Here is a 19,081-nt window from a genome sequence, read left to right on the forward strand (position 1 = left end):
ACACACACACACACACACACACACACACACACACACACACACACACAACACACATACCACTACACACACCAAATTATAGATATATCCCCCCTAAGCCCCCTCTTTATGTACACACATTTGCAAAAACACACGCGCACACACCCTGTTTCCCTCCCCCCTCCTGTTCCATACCAGGGCACGTCAAGACAAAACAAAGAACACCCCATAATAGTCAGAGTCGCACTGTATGCATGGCAACCAGTTATGTCAGAGATGAAGATACCACCATGTGTGTTTCACTGTACACTTTACAGGAGCGCGCACATGCACGCACACACTAAATTGCAGGTTAATGGGTTTTTGTCTGCACACACAAACACAAACTGAAGTTTGTGTAAACGATGACTTACGCGCTGCAGAAAAAGCTCACAAAAAGAATGAAAAACGCAAGTTTTAGGTTAAAATTGACGACTTAAAAAGAAAAAGATCCTCGAAAGTGAAACCAAAATACAGAAATAAAAATACAGGCTCATCAACAAGACCGACGTGCGCTTTTCACAACAAAAAAGGCCGAGAAAACGTTCAAACCACAACGGCACAAAATAGGAACAAGACAGAAAGAACACAAACGCACGAGTTACATTAAAGAATGCAACATCGCACACGCACAAAATGAGGAAATGCAACAATCAGGCAAAAAAACTCACATCGACACAAAACTGTAACAACACTTTGACAAAAAAACACAAACGAATCACCAACAAATGACTAAAACAAATAAAACAAATAAAAAGTGACAAAAATATAAAACCAGCACAAACTTTGTGACACATCAGGTCCAAGAGTTAAAACATTAATTTTTTTAACACTTCAGCGATAATTTGCACACAAAAAGTTATGAAAGTTATGAAAACAGCAGAAATTAATTCATGTATTTCCATAAACGATGGACGTGACATCATCATGAAGACCAAGGCACAGAGAACAAGTTGTGGACCTGTGTAACGGTGCCACATCTACCGCATGACTATTAAAAACTGTAAAATAAGTTTGAACACATATTAGTTATGATTATATTTATTAAAAGTTGTTTTTTTTTTTATCTAGCTGTAAACACTTTATGTGCAACAACTGTGATTGTTTTATTTTAGGTGACTTATAGTTTAACACTTTGTTACTTTTACAGAAAATCAAACATTTATACAGTTTTTCCCAGCGGCTGAAAACAAGGTGGATGATCATTGTTTTTGCTCATGTCTGTCAACAAAATATCTCATGAACCACCGGGCGGATTTTAATGAAACTTACAGAAGAAAGTATTTCTACGACTGTTTGACTTTTGGAGTGAACACAGTTCAAGATGAAGCTTAAATCATGTCTTCTGGACAGTTTCTTTTCAAGATGGCTACCGCAGCTAACTGACTCCAGTGGTTCCCAACACTGCTCCCTGAGGAACACCGTCCTGCATGTTTAAGTTGTTTGATTACCTCCTTAAGTTCGGCAGAAGCCTGTTAATCACCCGCTCATCCAAATCAGGTGTGTTGGAGCAGAGGAACAGGGTGGTGTTCCTCAGGGACCAGGGTTGGGAACCACTGCTTTAGCCTACGTATGACTGGCTATAACTGAAGCAGTTTTACAGATGCTGAGCTGAGACTGGGTGTGGCAGTCGTTGAGAGTTATCCCGAACACGTACTCTGAGCACATGCGCAACATGAGATCGAGTATAAAACAGTTTTAACTTTGTCTCAGCTTCTTAAAAGTCTGTGAGGAAAAGCAGCGCGTGACGTGCACTCGCTGAAGCCAGATCAAATGATTGAGCAGAACTGTGCAACTGTCACTAAACTGTACGTGCACGTGAGTCTTTGTTTATTGTTTGTTTTTCTTTACAAACAGCCACAAACAAAGTGTCGTTCACAAACACAACAAGGCTCGACGCACGCTTTCTCTCCTGGAATACATCTTTGTTTAGACAAACCGTGTGTGCGTGGCTGCGCGTGTGTGGCTGCGTGTGTGTGCACGTGGGCGTCCTCTAAGAAAAAAAAAAGAGGGAGAGGTCAGGTTTCTTTCCCACAATGCAACTCTTCTTGATCCCTCACCCCCTCCTTCTTCTTAACGTTGGTCGCCCGTGGCAACGCACTTATAATGAGGTCAGGTGGACATCCAATAATATTCATCAGAGTCAAACTGTCAACAAGAAAACAAGGAGGCCTCGTTGTCATCAGCTGGCCTGTCGACCAGCAGAATCTGAAACTGGTCTGAAACCAGTTTAATGTAAACTGTGCGTCCACCTGTGGTGAAATCGTTTAACTTTACGTCTTTATTCACCAAACCAACACGTCAAAAACAAGTTTACGTTACACAAATAAATCATTCACAGTTTATGCTCACTAACGCAAACGTAAAGTTTGGACTCTGTTTTTTTTTTTTTTTTACGGTGTTTTCCGTAGCAAATAGTTTATTTAAGTGTACTACAAGTATTTATACTAAAAATGTGGACGTGCACTTGAAGTTTACTTTTTATAAACTTTATTTGATATACTTAGTATAAAAATGTCCCAATTTAGTCCAAACAAGTATTAAATCTGTATACTTTAGTACACTACAAGTATAGTGTGTAGTATACTTGATATACTTAAAGTATACTTGCAAAAATGAACTTCAAATGTACTAGTTTTTGTTAAGGGTCAGATCGAAACAGAAAAACTGAATCTATAATTTTCACCCGCTGCTGAAAGGTTCTGCCATTCTTTGTGTGTCTGTTAGCAAAATATCTCATGAACTTCTGTAATGAAACATGCGGTCAGTGAATGTACATCTGGGTAACAAATTCAAGATGGCCGCCGTATCCAAGCAACCGTAGCAAATAAAAAAATGGCAACGAAGCCACATTTATATTGTTACGCTAAACTTTGGTGTGGTGGTAGCTGAGAGTCGTAGAAAACACAAACTGGAGGCCACTCGTGTTTGCTTAACACTAGCAGTCCACTTTGTCTGTTAGTAAAATATCTCATGAACCACTGGATGGATTTTAATGAAATTATCAAAATGTAATTATTAAATATATATTTATTTGATTAATCTTTGGAGTCGAACCAGTTCAAGATGGCCACCACAGCTAGTGACATTGTTTTACTGATATTTGTTGAGGCATCTCCAACACGAGTGTGACATCATGAAATATCACATTAAAGAGTGCAAAATAATGTTTAACTGATTTATTAATAAATTGGAGTGTCAGTGGTTTGTATTTCTCAGTCAAGATTAAATTTATTATTTTATTCAAACCTGCGTTTTGTTTTCCGAAGGACACCAAAGTCCAAAACGTCTGTCAGTGAACAGAGAACGAAGTTCTTCACGTTTCACATTTCAGTGAGTTCAACAACAAGTTAACGCAGAGAAAACTGAAATAAAGATTCTTAAATAAAATAAAACGAATCATTTCAGGCACGAACACACACGTCCTCTCAAAAGGAGTCGCGTCAGGTTTTAGAAGAAGTGGAGCTTTGGGGGAAAATTTGCATAAACGGCGACTAAAGTGAGATTTCCATCTTTGTTATTTATGAATGTCAACATGACGAGCGCCCATCAAGAGTTCTGTTAAGGAGTTTTACAGTTTTACAGCAACGTCCAACTCAAACGCATTTAAAGATGAGCCACATTCAAATAGTTTTTAACCTTTAAAATAATCTTTAAACAATGTGACAGATTGAAGTTAATATGTCCTCATTAATAAAAAGTCACACTCTGGTATTGTGCAAATCTGTCAAATGGTTAGATTATTCTGGATTATGTCTGTATCAGAATAAAAACGACGAGTCCTGTGATGTTTCTGCAGACAGAACAGTTTGAGTTGAAGCCGATTCAGCTGAGACAAAAGAAAATTTGTGTTTCTGATGTCATTGATGTTTTAATTGATTATGTGAAGCACTTTGTAACATTTTGTTTGAAAGGTGCTACACAAATAAATTATAAGAGACGGAAGACAAAAAAAGAACGGGAACGAGGGACCAGGCAGGATGTGGCTGAGCGGTTCATTTGCTTTAAGGTTTTTATTTATTTATTTATTTTACTGCCTTCCCTCAGACAAAGAACCAAGCAGTGCTCCTCCACTCTGAAGAACCCATGTTAGACTGCCAATCATCAGAGTCCAGGTCATTTCCATCCTGTAAACCCTGAACGCACGAGAACAGCTCCCCCTGCTGGTCACTGTGCGGAACTGCAGTAGCGACTCGTTTAAGGACAGAAAACTGAACTTAAATCTTTTTAACATTTATTGGACATAAAATAAAAATATATATCTCAAGTAATCGTATGTTTCTTAGATCCAATTTAAGTATTTAATCTGTTATTTTAATTTACAAATGCATCTTTTAAATGTTATTTTACAGCAAACGGTTTTAAATTTTATGCATTTTTTATTCATCCATTTTCAGCAAAACTTAAAAGAGCTGGAAATAAATATAAATCAGAAATGTTTCAGAATCAGCTTTGTTGTTCATTTCGAAGAATTAAACTATTTATCAGCATTTTATGAACTTTTAATGTTTTTGTTTTGCCATTTTAATAAAGATATTTAAAAAAATAAAGAAACAAACCATCGTTTGCTGACATCTTTGTACTTGAGAAGTTGCAGAATGAAGTGAAGCAATAAGTCGGCATCAATCAAAATTCAAATACTAATTTATTTCAAAACACCCCACCACTTCAAACGTTCAAATCTCAAGACAGAACACAAACTTCTGCCGTGTAAAATCTGCTTTAAACAAATTCTTTCGTTTGTTGAACGCTTATCATAAAAATCTTCTAGTTTTATCAAACCAACCCAGCCAGACTCTTCTGTTGGCAACAATAATACAAAATACCTAAAATAAAGTCAAAGTGGCTACAAACCTGCAAGAAGATTGTTCCCCAAGAAACTAAAAGCCAAACTCGGTATAACACTCGTAATCATCTGAATAAACAGGAACAGATTATGGAGGAAAAATTAATCTCAAACCATTTCAAAGGGAAATAAAGTCGAGTAAAAACAGTTTTTTTAAAGTTATTAAAGTCAAAACGGGCACAAAGTCACGAAGCTCCGACGACATTTAATGCTTCAGTCTCCATTTTGTTCACAATCGTTGACTTTTATTCCTCGGAATGAACTTTTGTCGTAAAAGACGCTGACGGCAACAAACCAACAGATTTTCAGAGATAACTCGGGACACAAGGAGCTTCTGGGCTTGTTTGTCTAAAAACATGGATTTATTCGACCTTTGGCCAAAGAATCGCAAGAATCTGATTATTCCCTTCTCAGAACATTCTGGGTTCGCTTCATAAAACTAACGAATTGTAACGTTTGAGGATCAGACCGAGTTTAAGGCATTTCCAGAGCAACATGGACGTTTTCGACTGAACTGAATGATTTGTGAAACGTCAGAAGACTTTACGGCTCGACCGCCATCTTCTACACCTTTTAACGATCGGGATTATTTTTCTCTCTTCCTCCTGAAAACTCCACGTCCGTCACTGGAAGCAGCGCTTTCCGAGGACATCGATAAGTTTCGCCTCTTACGGTTCCCGGATTGTGCAAATTTAAAATGCGAGCACAATAATTAGCGCACGTTTGGACAGAAAGATGATTTTAAAGTGACGATAGAAAAGCTTGGTTTCTGTTTTGACTCACCCGACACTTTTTCCCACATAAATTAAAGCAGATTACCGTATTTTTCCAACTATAAAACACTTAAAATCCTTTAATTTTCTCAAACAACAACAGTGCGCCTTCTGTATTAAATCTGTGCTTACTGACCTCAAACAGATTTGATGTATTATTATATTTATATTACACGGAGCACAAAATGTTTTCGTTTCACTTAATGCGCCTTAGTCTGAAAAATACGGTAATTATTTATCAGTCTGATTAATTTAAATCTGATTGTCTAATCAGCTCAAGGGAACTTTGCTGTCCCACGTGTGATTTGTCACAATTAGATAATTAGCACAGATTTATTTTTACTGGAAACGTTTAAACACATTTTATGGTTAAAAAGTGATTTTTTCACCCCAATCTGTTGGATTTACGAGGATTATACGATGTCGGCTGCACTTTAAATTACAGTTTAGTTTCCAAGAATCATTGGAGGTGCATATAAAGTAATAATTGCATTACTTAAAACTTTCTTTTGGTACTTATAAAATTTATTACAATATATTTTCCTGTGAAGTCCTAAAGATAAAACAAAACAAAAAAAATAATATACAGAAAAAAAAAATAGTTTTGGCTTCTTGTTTAGTTTAGTAAAAGCTGGTATTTAATAAAGAGGGAGGAGTTTTAAACATTTGTAAAACGGCGCCTCGTTTCTTTTCTAAATTATTCCTCCGAACGTGGAGGCTGTTTGCAGTTTCGGTGTAAACGTGACTTCGTTTGTTGCATCTTCAAGAAATCGGAGGCTCAAGTGTTTATTGTTCGTCCCAGTGGGAAAGCGGGGAGTCCTTGTTAGTGAGGAGTGTAGTTCATGTATGTTAGTCATGTTAAAGGACACGTTTCTATCAGGAAGTTAAATGTTCCAGCACGGTTGGCTCACAACGGCTGAAGGCACTGTTTCAACACGTCTACGCCACCCTCCCTCTGTTCCCGGACAGGATGAGCTCTTCCCCGTCCTCCTCCTCTTCCTCTTCCTCGGGCGTGTCTATAGGAGGAAGCAGCGCTTCTTGGGTTTGATGTCTGGAGGCTCCAGAGCTGCCAGGATGGCCTCGTCGAACACGTTCTTCAGTCCTCGCTGAGAACGAGGCACAAAGAAAAACACGGGAGAGAGAAATACGAGTGAAACGACACAACAAACACTAAATACAGCACCAGTGTTTCCAGTTGTGAACAAACGAGTGGAATAAACTACCAACTTAAACATTTGCATGAGCAGAATTTATTGGTCATTACCTTAAAACTTAAAAGACTCTGGCTACAGGGTTCCCAGCATTTCACAAAAAAAAGTAGTAAAGAGTAAATCTTGAAATTTCATGGAAATATTTCAGTCGCACGAAACTTTTCATCGTGGGCGGCATCAAGTCCCATTCAGACAGGAAGTACACAGGATCCTACGATATGTGCATACGGCAAACATTCCTAATAATTAATTATATTTTATAACGTTAGGCAGTAAGGACACATGTACTGTCACTGATACTAGAATACTAGCGCTGCTTCATAAGGACCCACGGTGTCACCGCCTCTTTTAGAAGCGAGAAAAGTTTCTTATTAAGTTTTAACATCAACTTTTATCTCATGAAGTCCTGAAGTGACATCTACTGATTCAGTCATGTGACTAGTGAGGGACTCTGGGAACTGACGACATCATTTCCGAAGTCTCGGTGCACCTGGGCAGCTAATGTGGCCGCTAAGCTAACTTTAGAAAGTTTATTTTCGTTAAACCAAAGGTGAGTTTCCACCGTTTCAATGATGCTAATCCTTAGAGAACATGTCGTAGCTCACATATAACCTGGTTTGATGGCATTTCTAAAACAATTTGATAAAGAATAGGTTTGTCAAATATCGTTGAGACACATTTGTCACATCGGGCAATAAACTAAAATCGTACAAAAAAAAAATCTCCATATTTGACAAATGTTCATCATCTGCTTAATCAATTTACCTCATTCTGTTATTTTAGATAAATATATGTTAAGAAGTTGCAAATGAATAGAAAATTCTGTGTTAAAAACAAAACAACAGTTTAGATGATTCATTTCCAAATGCGTAATAAATTTACTAAATACGCCCAATGTGATATAAAAGTCACATTTCAGATCTGAGGTATTCAAAAATAAACTTTCAGAAATGTGTAATAGTTTACAACTCCCCAAATTTTCATGAAAGTAGAAAAGGTTCTGGGTTCTTTTCGTACATGTACACAACAAAAACTCAAAGGTATCTTTTAATCAGCCGATCAACGTTCAACTTCCACTTCCTTCAAATTTACTAATTTTTTAATATTTTTTCCCAAATTCTCTCATTTCCCCGTTATATTACGGTACATTAAAAACACCGGTGTATATATGTTCATGCCCATAAAGAGTGTTTAATGTTTAAATACAATCACAGACTGCAGACCAACAATTAGCACAAATGCTAATTTAACATTGAAAATGTCATTGAAAAGCTAACACGATTAGCATCAAGGTCATCAGTGGAAACTTGAACACAAATCAATGGTTTGATCATTAAAGAAACCGTGTGATGATGACTCCATTACTTCTGGTCATATTCATCAGGGTTTAGAGAAGAAAAGATGAAAAATATGTATAAAAATACACAAATCCACAGCGACTTGTGTCCACTACAGGAAGCTACGGTAACTCTTCTGGGACAAACGGAAGTCTGCAGCAACAACTCAGCCGAGACTTGAAAAGTGGCAACACAGATTAAATAATTTGACTCAATCTCAACTCAATTAGTCTGTCATGTCTGCGATGCAACGCCTCTAAAACCAGACGTTATCCTGCACCCAGGGGCCGCTGGTTGACGAGACTTTTCTTCATATCTAGCTTCGTTTTTTTTTAAACTTGAGCATAATTTGGACAAAAAAAAGTTGATTTATAAACTGGTTGGACATATTACAATTATTTAAATAATCTGCAAAAAATGATGATATAAACATGTTTGTGCTTTAATAAAAATATAAAAATAATTTGAGTGAAGCTCACCAGCAGACATGGTTGATTTGAACTCCGGCTCGGGGCAGATTTTATTCTTTTTTTGGATAAATTGTTGCAATAAGTTAATTAAGACAATCTTACTCCCTTTTTCCAACATAGACCAGCACGAGTTGCAAACACTAACTCTTGTTTTTAAAAGAAACGTAAAAAATGTGTTACCTGTGTCAGAGCCGAGCACTCCACGTATTTAACGGCTCTGAGCTCGCGGGCCAGTTTCTCTCCGCTCTCGAAGGTCAGAGGTCGCTGTTTGTTCTTGGCTAGCTTGTCCATGGTGTTGTTGTCGTCTCTCAGATCCACCTGCGTCCCGACCAGCAGGAAGGGCGTCCTGGGGCAGTGGTGTGAAATCTCTGGCACCCACTGTGAAAAGTTTCGGCTCAGGTTTGAATCCCATTTTAAAAGTGCACCCCTGCTGATCTGTGCGGACTCTTTAGTGTAATATAATTCATTTGAAACATTGAGAAAATAATATTTTCACTGAACTTGTGTGTGAATTGAAACGAGCATAAAATAATCTGAGTGAAAGCTAAGCAAACCTTCTCTCTGACGTTTTCAAAGGAGGACGGCGATACGACGGAGAAACAGACGAGGAAGACGTCAGTCTGAGGGTAGCTCAGAGGTCTCAGTCTGTCGTAGTCCTCCTGACCTGCAGGGGGAGACAGAAACAGCCTCAGCTAAAATAGTTACAAATATCAAGTTTTAACTATTGAACTCTGCGATCAAAACGTTTATATTATTTTAAAAACGAATACACAACACCAGCTATTCCTTTATTGTTACAATCATAGTAAAATGTCTTGATTCCAAAGTAATCCGGGAAAAAAAAAAAGAAACAACAATGAGCAGATTTATTTGTACCTGCGGTGTCAAAGAGTCCGAGGGTGTACGGCTCCCCGCCGATCATCACCGTCACTGCATAGTTGTCAAACACCTGGGGGGGGGGGGGGGGGGGGGAAAAAAAAAATTAAAAAAAAAAAAAAGAGGAGGGGAAAATCTTTTATTTAGGAATAAATGAAAATGCTTACTTATAAGAACCCTGGGCTTAATTAAGATTTTTTTAATGCGATGTCCAAATAAAACTGGTCATTTAACTGTCAGTGATGGTGTACCACAAGGCTCAGTCTTAGGACCCACCCTCTTCATGATCTACATAAGTAATGTAGGTCAGATTATCCCTGACGCATTTTGCATTTCTATGCCGACGATACAGTTGTTTATTGTGGAGCTGAAACAGTTTCTAAGGTGTTCCAGTTTCCACAGTCTACATTCGACATCATCCAGTCAGATTTGTTCCGTCTCAAACTGGTGCTAAATGCTGATAAAACCAAAGGGATGTTTTCAAACAGGAAGTCAGTACCAGCAGTCCTTCTTTCCATCTTATTTATGAATGGTGTTCCTACCGAGTTGGTGGATTCTTACAGATACTTGGGAATCTTGGTTGATGCACATCTCTCTTTGAAGCTGCTGAAAACTTGATAAAGAAACTGAAATTAAAACTGGGTTTCTTTTTTCAGAAATAGATCTTGCTCAACTCTGAATGCTAGGAAACACCTCGTCACTGCTACTTTCCTACCCTCCACTGATTATGGCGACATTATTTACAAGAATGCTCTTGCAAGCACCTTGAAGATGTTGGATGCCGTGTATCTCGATGCGCTAAGATTCATAACTGGATGTACCCACCCTGTATTCACTGGTTAACTGGACATCATTAACTTCACGCAGACTCTCTCACTGGTACATTTTCATCTTTAAATCACTTCTTGGCCTGCTGCCTTCATGCCATTGTGCGAGTGCAGCTACAGCGTGCGCTCTCAAGACATCATTACCTGCAGCGTCCCTCATCAAAAAGGCCTCCTCTTACTCTGCTCCTGTAACACCTTGCAAAAAGATCTGAAGCTGTCTACTTTGATCTGTCTAAAGGATTTTAAACGATTACTGTATGTTCAATGAAAATAAATAAACCAATCAATGCAGACATGTTCCTGTTTTTAGTATTTTACCTCGTTTCATAAGGTAGCTTGATGTTGTTGTTTTGTAGCACTGCGTTGTTTGCTTTTTACTTTGTGTGCATTGTGTGGACCTTATCTGTGGTTTGTGTAAGACAGGTCTCTCTTGAAAATGAGTCCTCGTGACTCAATGAGACTAATCTGTATAAATAAAAAGGTTGAGTTTTTTAAATACTGAGCACATTTAAACTTTCTGACACATTTGACTCAGGGAAAGCTGCTCATGTTTCTCAGAATCTTCCTTTCAGCCCAGACTCTCCCAGCAGCTGCACAACGACTCGTTTCAGAAGTTAAATATATTTTACTCCGGACGGTTTACTACTAGCAAACTGGTCCTTTTATGCTGCTTTCAGGCTTTACCTACTTTTTGGCTTTAACAATTTTGCCCATTTTATTTGATTTTTTTCTACACTTCTGCAACCTTTTGCTTTTAGCAACATTTATGCTAATTTAGGTTCAATTGCTAATCTGCTCGTTTTAACTAATAATTAAAGTGCCAATCCATTCTGCGACAAACGTGAGCAGTTATTCACCCCTCGTACTGCACTTGAGCAGAAAAATCCAGTTTCTTTTGTCCTTTTAGTCGAACACAATGTATTTAATTAAAAACACACGTTGGCCTCAGTTCACATTATTTTCAGTCCAAATAAATGTTGAACATTTAGTTTAGCAAAGCTGTGAACTTGTTCACGGAGCAGTCAGGTGCGTAGGATTATTCACTTAAGCAGAGTCACGTTAGATTTCTGCTTAACAAGTACTTTAAAAGTATTATATATATCAGTCGATGACCTTTCTACATGTTAGAATAGCTTCTGTGGTTGTTCATCCAGGTTTGGCCCCAGCGCAGGAGGAACACATGCTCTGATTACATAACTAATTATTTCATAAAACGTAGGAAACGTTGGTTAACGCCTGCAACAATGGAGCTGCTTGAAGCACTAAAGAAATGAGATGTGGGAGGTTTTAAAGGTTAGAAATTAAGCCGTGTACTCTCGACTGTGTAGGTGCGGTTTCAAGCATTTTGATGATGATGGCGTCTCCTTGACAACGTAAATAAACAACGTCACAGCCGTCAGAATTTGGGTTTCCATTTCAGTATACTGTTACAGTAAACGAATGACAACAAAAGAAAAAACTCTCCAACAGGTCGGCAGAAATCTTAAGAACTAGAAGTGTTGGAAGGTAAAACCAGTTTAAAGTGGCTTCAAAACGAACTGAAACTGAACGTGCACATCGACCTGCTGATCAGATATTTCGCATGTTTTATACCTTCGTGTACAAAAAACACGCGGCGCGATCACGACACGCTGCCAACCTCAGCTCTGCGAGGGCGTCGCTGCGCCTGCGGGGCTGCGCGGCAGCACGCCGCCGTCTGCTGTAGCCTGCACACACCTGTCGGGTTTCACGAAGCTCCGACTGCACAGACACGTTCCACATAAACTCCATGACGTGGCGTTTAGGAGAAACAACAGGAAACGGCTTTCACTGAAGCATCAACAGCATCTCTGTGATGGCAAATTTCCTTCCTGATTTTAATATCATGAATCAGATATTTACCATTTCAACAGATTTCAGGTCTAAAGTGCAATATTACGATTGTTAAAACTGTAATTAAAAATCCGATTTGTATTAATTTATACCGTACGGTCTAAAGGTTTGGGCCTTTATGCTGAAAAAAGTGCCAACTTTCAAATCAAACAGTTCAAATATCTTGTATGCACAGTTATTGAGTTCATGCCTTTTAAAAAAGATGAATGATTTGACCAATTAAAAAAAAAAAAAAAAAAAATCCTAAATGTGTTTTAGTAAATAAAACTTCCAGTTGTTTTGAGTTTTATTCTCTTAGTGTACTCGTATAAACTAAGACACTTTAGAGATGCAGTTTTTTCTCCAATATCCAGGTTCTCTCATTTTAGTTAATTACAATCTTTTTTTTTAATCAAACGCTTTCTGATCATTTCTGGACTTAAAAGATTCAGCTTCTAAACAAATTGGAAAAACGCCACTCGGTTCATGCAGGTACACAAGTTTGTACTTTAGTTAAGGACACGTTTACTTCCTCAAAGAAGAAGCCGACTTAAATAAATGAATGAAATATGAAAATAAATCAAGTTGCTCTGTTCGCTTCGACAAAAGCTCAGAAAAACTAATACTTCACTAGAACGCAAACTACATACAAGCACACTCTTCTATGGCTTTTATTGGTTTATCTAGATATATTTTCAGATCATACTTTTTGATAAACTGCCACTATATGAATAAAATGAAGTTAGTTCACAACAACAGAGATGAGACGGCACATAAATGACAAATGGAGCTCGGACTAGAAGCTGCAGGAATAAAAACCCACTGGAAAAGAGCTGAACAGAAACTTCCCGTCTGTTGCTTTTTCAAATCACTGCTGATACTGAAGAACAGAGAAGCTCCTCTTAATTCTAATAACGCGTCAGTTTATGTTAAAGGCACACGTTTATCAGAACGGACTTCCTCTCTCCTGGTTTCTTATTGTGGTGTCGGTCTGCTGACTAACAGGAAACGCAGCGAGACGCAGCAGCAACACAATAAATCCAAGAGGAAACAGGCGGTCTTTCATACTTTTAGTCCCGTGAAAAAGTTGACCAAGTCGCAGCTGTGGTGTGATTTCTCTAAAAGCAGAAACAAAAAGTCCTAATATCTGTAAGAGAGAAGAAGAAGAAGCTGTGGAAATTCATAAAGTGAATTAAATTTTAGGCTAAAGCTTTAGAGCGGACACAGAGGTTTGTTGCCAACAATAGAATAATGCAGACAGGAAGAGGATGTTGTGTATGTGATAAAAACAACAGGAAAATAAGCTATTAAACAGTCATAACTGTTGCTGAGGGATCAAAACAAAGAAGTTTAAAAAACAGTTTTTTTTAAATAGAGGTGTGACTTTGTGTGAAAGAAGCTGCATGAAGGAAAGTAGGTGTAAGAGACGGTGCAGAGGTCAAGTGAGCGCCGCTGCTTCTGTAATCTTCAGATCAAACTGTGCCGGGAGACAAAGTGCCCGTCTGCTCGAAGCCATCGGGCCGTAAAGCTGCCAATCAGCGAGTGCAGGCACTTGCAGCCGGACGTACCGGCCCCTCAACAATACGTTTTCTGACGGGCGCAAACTTGACTTCGTACGATCCAACAGGGTTGTGCTATGAAGTGAGATTAACTGCTTAGCTGGATAAACTGAGCCGAAAGAGAGAGTTTTCTGTATCACTTGAACCTGGTTACATCACCATGGTAACAGATAACGAACGCATAACCTGCTTCAGAACAGGTTATGTTCGGAGTTTTGATTTTAATCCTCATCCTGATATAATCTCAGATGGAAATCGGACCGAAACCTTTATAACAGACAGAAGGGCGGACTGTTGCCACCAATTTAAAAAGCTCAACTGATGCCGAATAAACATCAGATTATTAATAAGTAAACAAACAAACATCCGTCATTCTGACATGTCAAGTTAGAGCACCACATTTAGACATTGATCAAATGATGGTGTTTTAGTTGACAAGCCAACAAAGTCCATGCTCAATAATCCAGGTATGCAATCCAACAACTTTCAGTCAGGTCATCAGGACAGCTTCAGATATTGAGCATGGACTTTGTTGGTTTTGAACCAGTTTGACATGACTGTCGACGAGGGCCGGCACCGGAGGAGGGGGCGTGCCAAAGAGACCACCTTAGCACCAACATAACTGGTTTGTTCCACTTTGGAGTAAGCTGTTTGGGGGAAGAATCAGTTTTGTGTTGTGCGTTTCCTTGACTGATGAAGCCTTCTGGATGGAAGGTGAAACGTTTCAGCACAAAAAAACTAACAAAAAAAAAGAAACTGTCCAGATGACCTGACAGAAAATTGTTGGGTTTAGTCGACAAGATTAACTTCAAACCGATGACGTTTGAGATGCTCATGAACTTAAATACGTATTCAAGGCCATGCGTTTCTCCAGAAGCTTTAGTTTTTATCTAAATATTAGACGATGTTCAGGATGGTGATAGTTTGTTCTCACTTTCCTTCACATTAAAGCTCTCATTAAGCAGCACCAGATCAATTGGATCGATCCTTAATATTTAAATTATATATATTTTTACTTTATCAGATCTCAACTTTTGACATTGGAAACCGTTTAATTGCAGGAAATTTACTCCCTGGTCTTGATTGAGACAACACTTGATTTCAACTGCGATTATTTATTTAGACAAAACACAAACGGCGCACGCGTGTCAAAAATTATCTCTCCGTGTTGAATTATGGCCCCAAAACAGGCAACTAGTTGATGCTTCATGCAGCAGCGTCTGGCAACATTTGCCAACACTTTCATTTTCCAGCTTCAACTGTTGAACAACACATTTTATGTGCACCCATGGTCCAACTGCACAGCCGGTTCTGGTAGCAGCTCTCCTTTTATCTTTTTAGTGGCTGCTTATTTTAACTTTTCATCACAGCGCTGTTTTAAATCAAAAGTTTACAAATGGATGAGGAAAGACTCATTTTGAGGTAATCCATTGCTTGAGAAGTTGGTTATACTGGTGAGAAAGAAACAGCGTTAAGCTACTATTTTAAAGTTGATCTGCTTGATACGTTTCACGTGTTTTAGTGGCGCTAACCGACTTGTTTACTTAGTCCCTTCACTGTAAACAAGTGTTACTTCCTGCGAGACAAGAAAATGAAAAGAAAACAACGCAAATAGAAAAATCCACATTTGAAAACATCCCCTTCGTGTCAGTACTGATCGCTTCGCAGTGTGAAACAGTGTCAAGTTAGCTTGTTGGTGGTGCCAGTGGTTACTTACAGTAGGAACATACTCAGAGGGAAACTTGTTAGTTGTGTAGGAGATGAGCAGGCAGGTCTTCCCCACCGCGCCGTCACCCACCACCACACACTTTATGGTCTGCATCTGAGGACGAAACATGTCGACGGTTAACGAAAGAAGAAAAACACAAAAAGGACAGGAAATTAAAGTTTGAAAGGGGTCTGCGGGTGCTCGGTGGTCAAGCCTTGGTTGCGTCAGGAAGAACATCCGGCGTAAAACTATTGCCAAATAATTTATGCGAGTTTGCTCACATGCAGCTCGTTCTTTCGGCTTCTCCCATCGGCAGGGAGCAGCCGAAAGAACGAGCTGCAGTAGCACCACGTCAAAACGTCGCTCTTTTACATCTTTCTATGTCGACTGTAGCTTTATTATAGCCCCAGCATCCATTTAGTTACGTTACCCGTTTTTCATGCAGGGTTGCAAGAACCGGTGCCCATCTCCAGCAGTCACTGGGTGAGAGGCGATATGTAAACAAATTAATCTTTTACTTGGTTTTATTTGGCTCACACAATAAATTAATCTTTTTTTGTTTGTTTACTTAGTGGGTACCTATAGGAACTGCCTGAATTGTATAGAAATAGATGGATTTGGTAATTATCTTAGAAAAAATATATAATTTATACAAAGAATAGTTTGTTTTTCTCCCAAATTTGAAATCTGAGCTGCATTTGAGAAGTTTCTCTTTACCCACTTCTTCCTTTCCAGGTCGCGGGGGTCTCTGGTGCTCGTTTCCAGCAATCACTGTGCGAGAGGCGCGCGCACCCTGGACAGGTTGCACGTCGATCACAGGAACACACGACCTAAACGATTGACGAGATAAACTCCTGCCATTCTCTGTCTCGTCAGGCGCGTTTTAGTAACTTTGGGATGGAAAGCATGTAGATCTGTCTGGAATGTTATGAACAGGAAGTGAGTGTGAGACAAGTTGATGGAAACGGCAGTGGATCTGTAGAACGCCGTTGACCATCCGCTGACGAGAGAACCTGTGACAGCCCAGACGGTAAGCAGCTCCCATACCTCGGCTGCTGCCTGTTTACGAGGGACAATTGTAGAGAGGTATGGGATGCCACTTCATCAGTGGCTCTTTGTCTGAGCCAATTTATTTAAAATTCAACTCTGATGAGTCAGGAACAGGGTAACTGGTCACAGGGTGAAGGGACGACAACAACGATTATACCAGGAAACATTCCCCCGACGGTAATTCACACTCGCGTGAAAACAATTCTGAACAATTGGAGGCAAGCATGTCTTTCTGACGCACTTTTGTTTGTTGCACACACACGGTTATCTGCGATATCAAGTTGGTCCTGTTTGGCAGACGCAGTAAATGATAAGTGACAGATTTATTTGCTTTTACATTAAACTACCCTGATGTTTCATTTTAAAACCACACGGCTTCTCTTCAACTATAAAAACACACCTTTACAGCAGAATGTAAGATTAAAACAAGTGTCATTCACACCTTTATTCTCCAGCATTTTGAGATTTAAAATAAACTGAGGATACCACAGTCATGCCTTGTTCAGCCCAAACCTAACATTCAAACTAAACCTAAAACTTTAGATTCAGCTCTTGTTAAAAGCTGATTTATGTTTATAATCTGAGAGGTATTAATGTGAAAAGTAGGTAGGCCATACTCATAAAATCTTTATTTAAAATCTCAATTAAAATCAAGTTTCTGTCATTCCATTTTTAACTTAATTGTAACTGAATAATGTAACACCAATCGAGCTCAAACTGTTTCATGTCTACGTTTTAGAGCTTGTAGTTTATTTTGCCCAAAAGGTTTCAGTTTTTCAGCCACTTCAGCGTAAACTTAACCAATAAAAAAAATAAAACAACAAAAACAAATTATATCAAAACACGTTAAAGCTGACGGCGTTTTTTAAAAAAAAGAACGTTTTACTAGAAACGAAGCTAATCTCAGTTCGATAGAAAGCTAACCTTGCTTTAAACAAAACAAACCGTTTAAAGCAATTTTAATACATTAAGACCATAACACAAAGCTATAAACTTCGTGTAGTTGTATTATTAATTAACTAGTTGCTCTGGTTTATTAAAAAAAACATCTTGGAACAAGTGATTCATTAGCACAGTTAGCTTAAAGTTAGCCGTTTAAAATAATTACCTACAAGACGAGTAAAAATCACAGCCATCACATCAGAAAGAGTTACTCTAACCATATCGTTGTTCTTCTTTTATTATTTATGTATTTATCTCGAATAACCTACCTTTTCCACCCAGTGCTCTCGTAATGAGGTGGTACGTTTAAAGCTTCCTGTAAAGTCTCCGCTGACAGGAAGTCGGAAGAATGGCTGCGTTGTGTTCAAATACGCCCGGAATTTTTGCGACGTGCTTAAATTGAAAACATGCGTTCAGTTTCCAGTGATACAAAGCTGACTGAAGTGAGCTTAGGTAATGTTTTTACACTTCAGTATTAATTCTGTAAAAAGTCCATATTACTTAAATATTGTTTGCTTTTGTTCTTTCTTGTATTTTATATCCAAAAAGGCAACAAGGGCATAAAAATTTTAATTAACGAGTACTTGAAAGTAGCATCATTTGTTCTATTTCACATGTAGATCCACAATATTTGTGAAATACTAATGGCATTATCATTGTGAGTTTAAAGATATGTATGCATATTATTAAAAAAGTAATAAGTGCAGTCATTATGACTGAGGGTTTAACACACTGAGAGGTGGGGCAGATCCTCTGTGATCACTAGAGGGCGTGAAGGAGCAAACAGTTCCTGTTTGTTTTCATCTTAGTTCCTGCTTCTCTGCTGCTGACCATTTTAGATGCTTTAATACATTCAGCATATCATTTACCACCTTCTCTGCGAGCATTTTTATTTTTTAAAGTGGTTTTATTTGTCAGGTCATTTTTCACTGAACTATGAATCATCCAAGCACATTTCTTCTAGAAAATCTAAAGTTTTAACCATTCTTATATTCATTCAACCTTTATTTATACAGGTTAGTCCCATTGAGCCACGAGGACTCATTTACAAGAGAGACCTGAAGCTTATATATATACTTATATACTTTGTATATATATATATATATATATATGCTTTCTCAGTTGAGACATGGATAGTTGGATGATATTAAGATCCAAATTTTGAACAGCAGAGTCAAATGTTCTCTCAGCTGTTCTCATTGAGTTGGATGTTTGTTGTTTGTTTGTTTATTTGTGGCTGTCCTGGTCATCAGTTTGTGCTGCAGGCAGAGGATGAACTCGCTGAGAGGAAGGCCAGTTGACCTTCTGCAGAAAACGAGATGATTACAATGCAAGTCACTGCTCTTTTAGCCTTTCAGAGCCTTTTTGTTTTCATTTTCACAAGAAACTTCATCGCTCACTTTGATTTCTTTGCTGTCCTTCTTTCTGCTTTTCCTCTGTTGCATCCTCATCTTTCCTCCCCTCTTCACTTCTTTCCGTCTTCCTCTACATGTGCGCGTCTATCAGCTGTGACCAACCGCAGGGATGGATGTCAAGGACATTGTGCAGCTTGTCTCCCAAAGATAATCCCATTAAACTCAGAAATTTAATTACAGATTATCTCACACACTGACACA

The 19,081-nt window shown here is 38.5% G+C and overlaps 2 protein-coding genes across 2 annotated transcripts in view; one reads left to right on the plus strand and one right to left on the minus strand.

Moving 5' to 3' along the window:
* Nucleotides 1–19,081, plus strand: part of eno2 (enolase 2) — a gene marked incomplete at its 5' end in the record, with an annotated part of 167,193 nt that overhangs the window by 104,307 nt on the left and 43,805 nt on the right.
* On the minus strand, nt 4,657–17,797 carry LOC119425394 (cell division control protein 42 homolog). The gene is made up of 6 exons (XM_037692922.1): nt 17,735–17,797; nt 15,483–15,587; nt 9,529–9,601; nt 9,207–9,316; nt 8,833–9,030; nt 4,657–6,740 (listed from the first exon to the last, which is right to left on the minus strand). Exons 2-6 carry the CDS (start codon nt 15,585–15,587, stop codon nt 6,651–6,653), a joined length of 576 nt encoding a protein of 191 aa, XP_037548850.1. The 5' UTR covers nt 17,735–17,797; the 3' UTR covers nt 4,657–6,650.

Source organism: Nematolebias whitei, chromosome 19 (assembly GCF_014905685.2).
Source record: "Nematolebias whitei isolate Nwh7 chromosome 19, NemWhi1, whole genome shotgun sequence".
Classification (NCBI taxonomy): Eukaryota; Metazoa; Chordata; class Actinopteri; order Cyprinodontiformes; family Rivulidae; genus Nematolebias; species Nematolebias whitei.

Bases quoted from the DNA above. Each gene is read 5' to 3' on its own strand.
- LOC119425394 (XM_037692922.1), bottom strand. From the start codon at position 15,587: ATGCAGACCATAAAGTGTGTGGTGGTGGGTGACGGCGCGGTGGGGAAG. The intron at 9,317-9,528 runs GTACAAATAAAT...CTCCCCCTGCAG, and splicing joins CGGACTCTTTGACACCGCAG to GTCAGGAGGACTACGACAGA. The intron at 6,741-8,832 runs GTAACACATTTT...CCTCGTTCTCAG, and splicing joins AGTGCTCGGCTCTGACACAG to CGAGGACTGAAGAACGTGTT.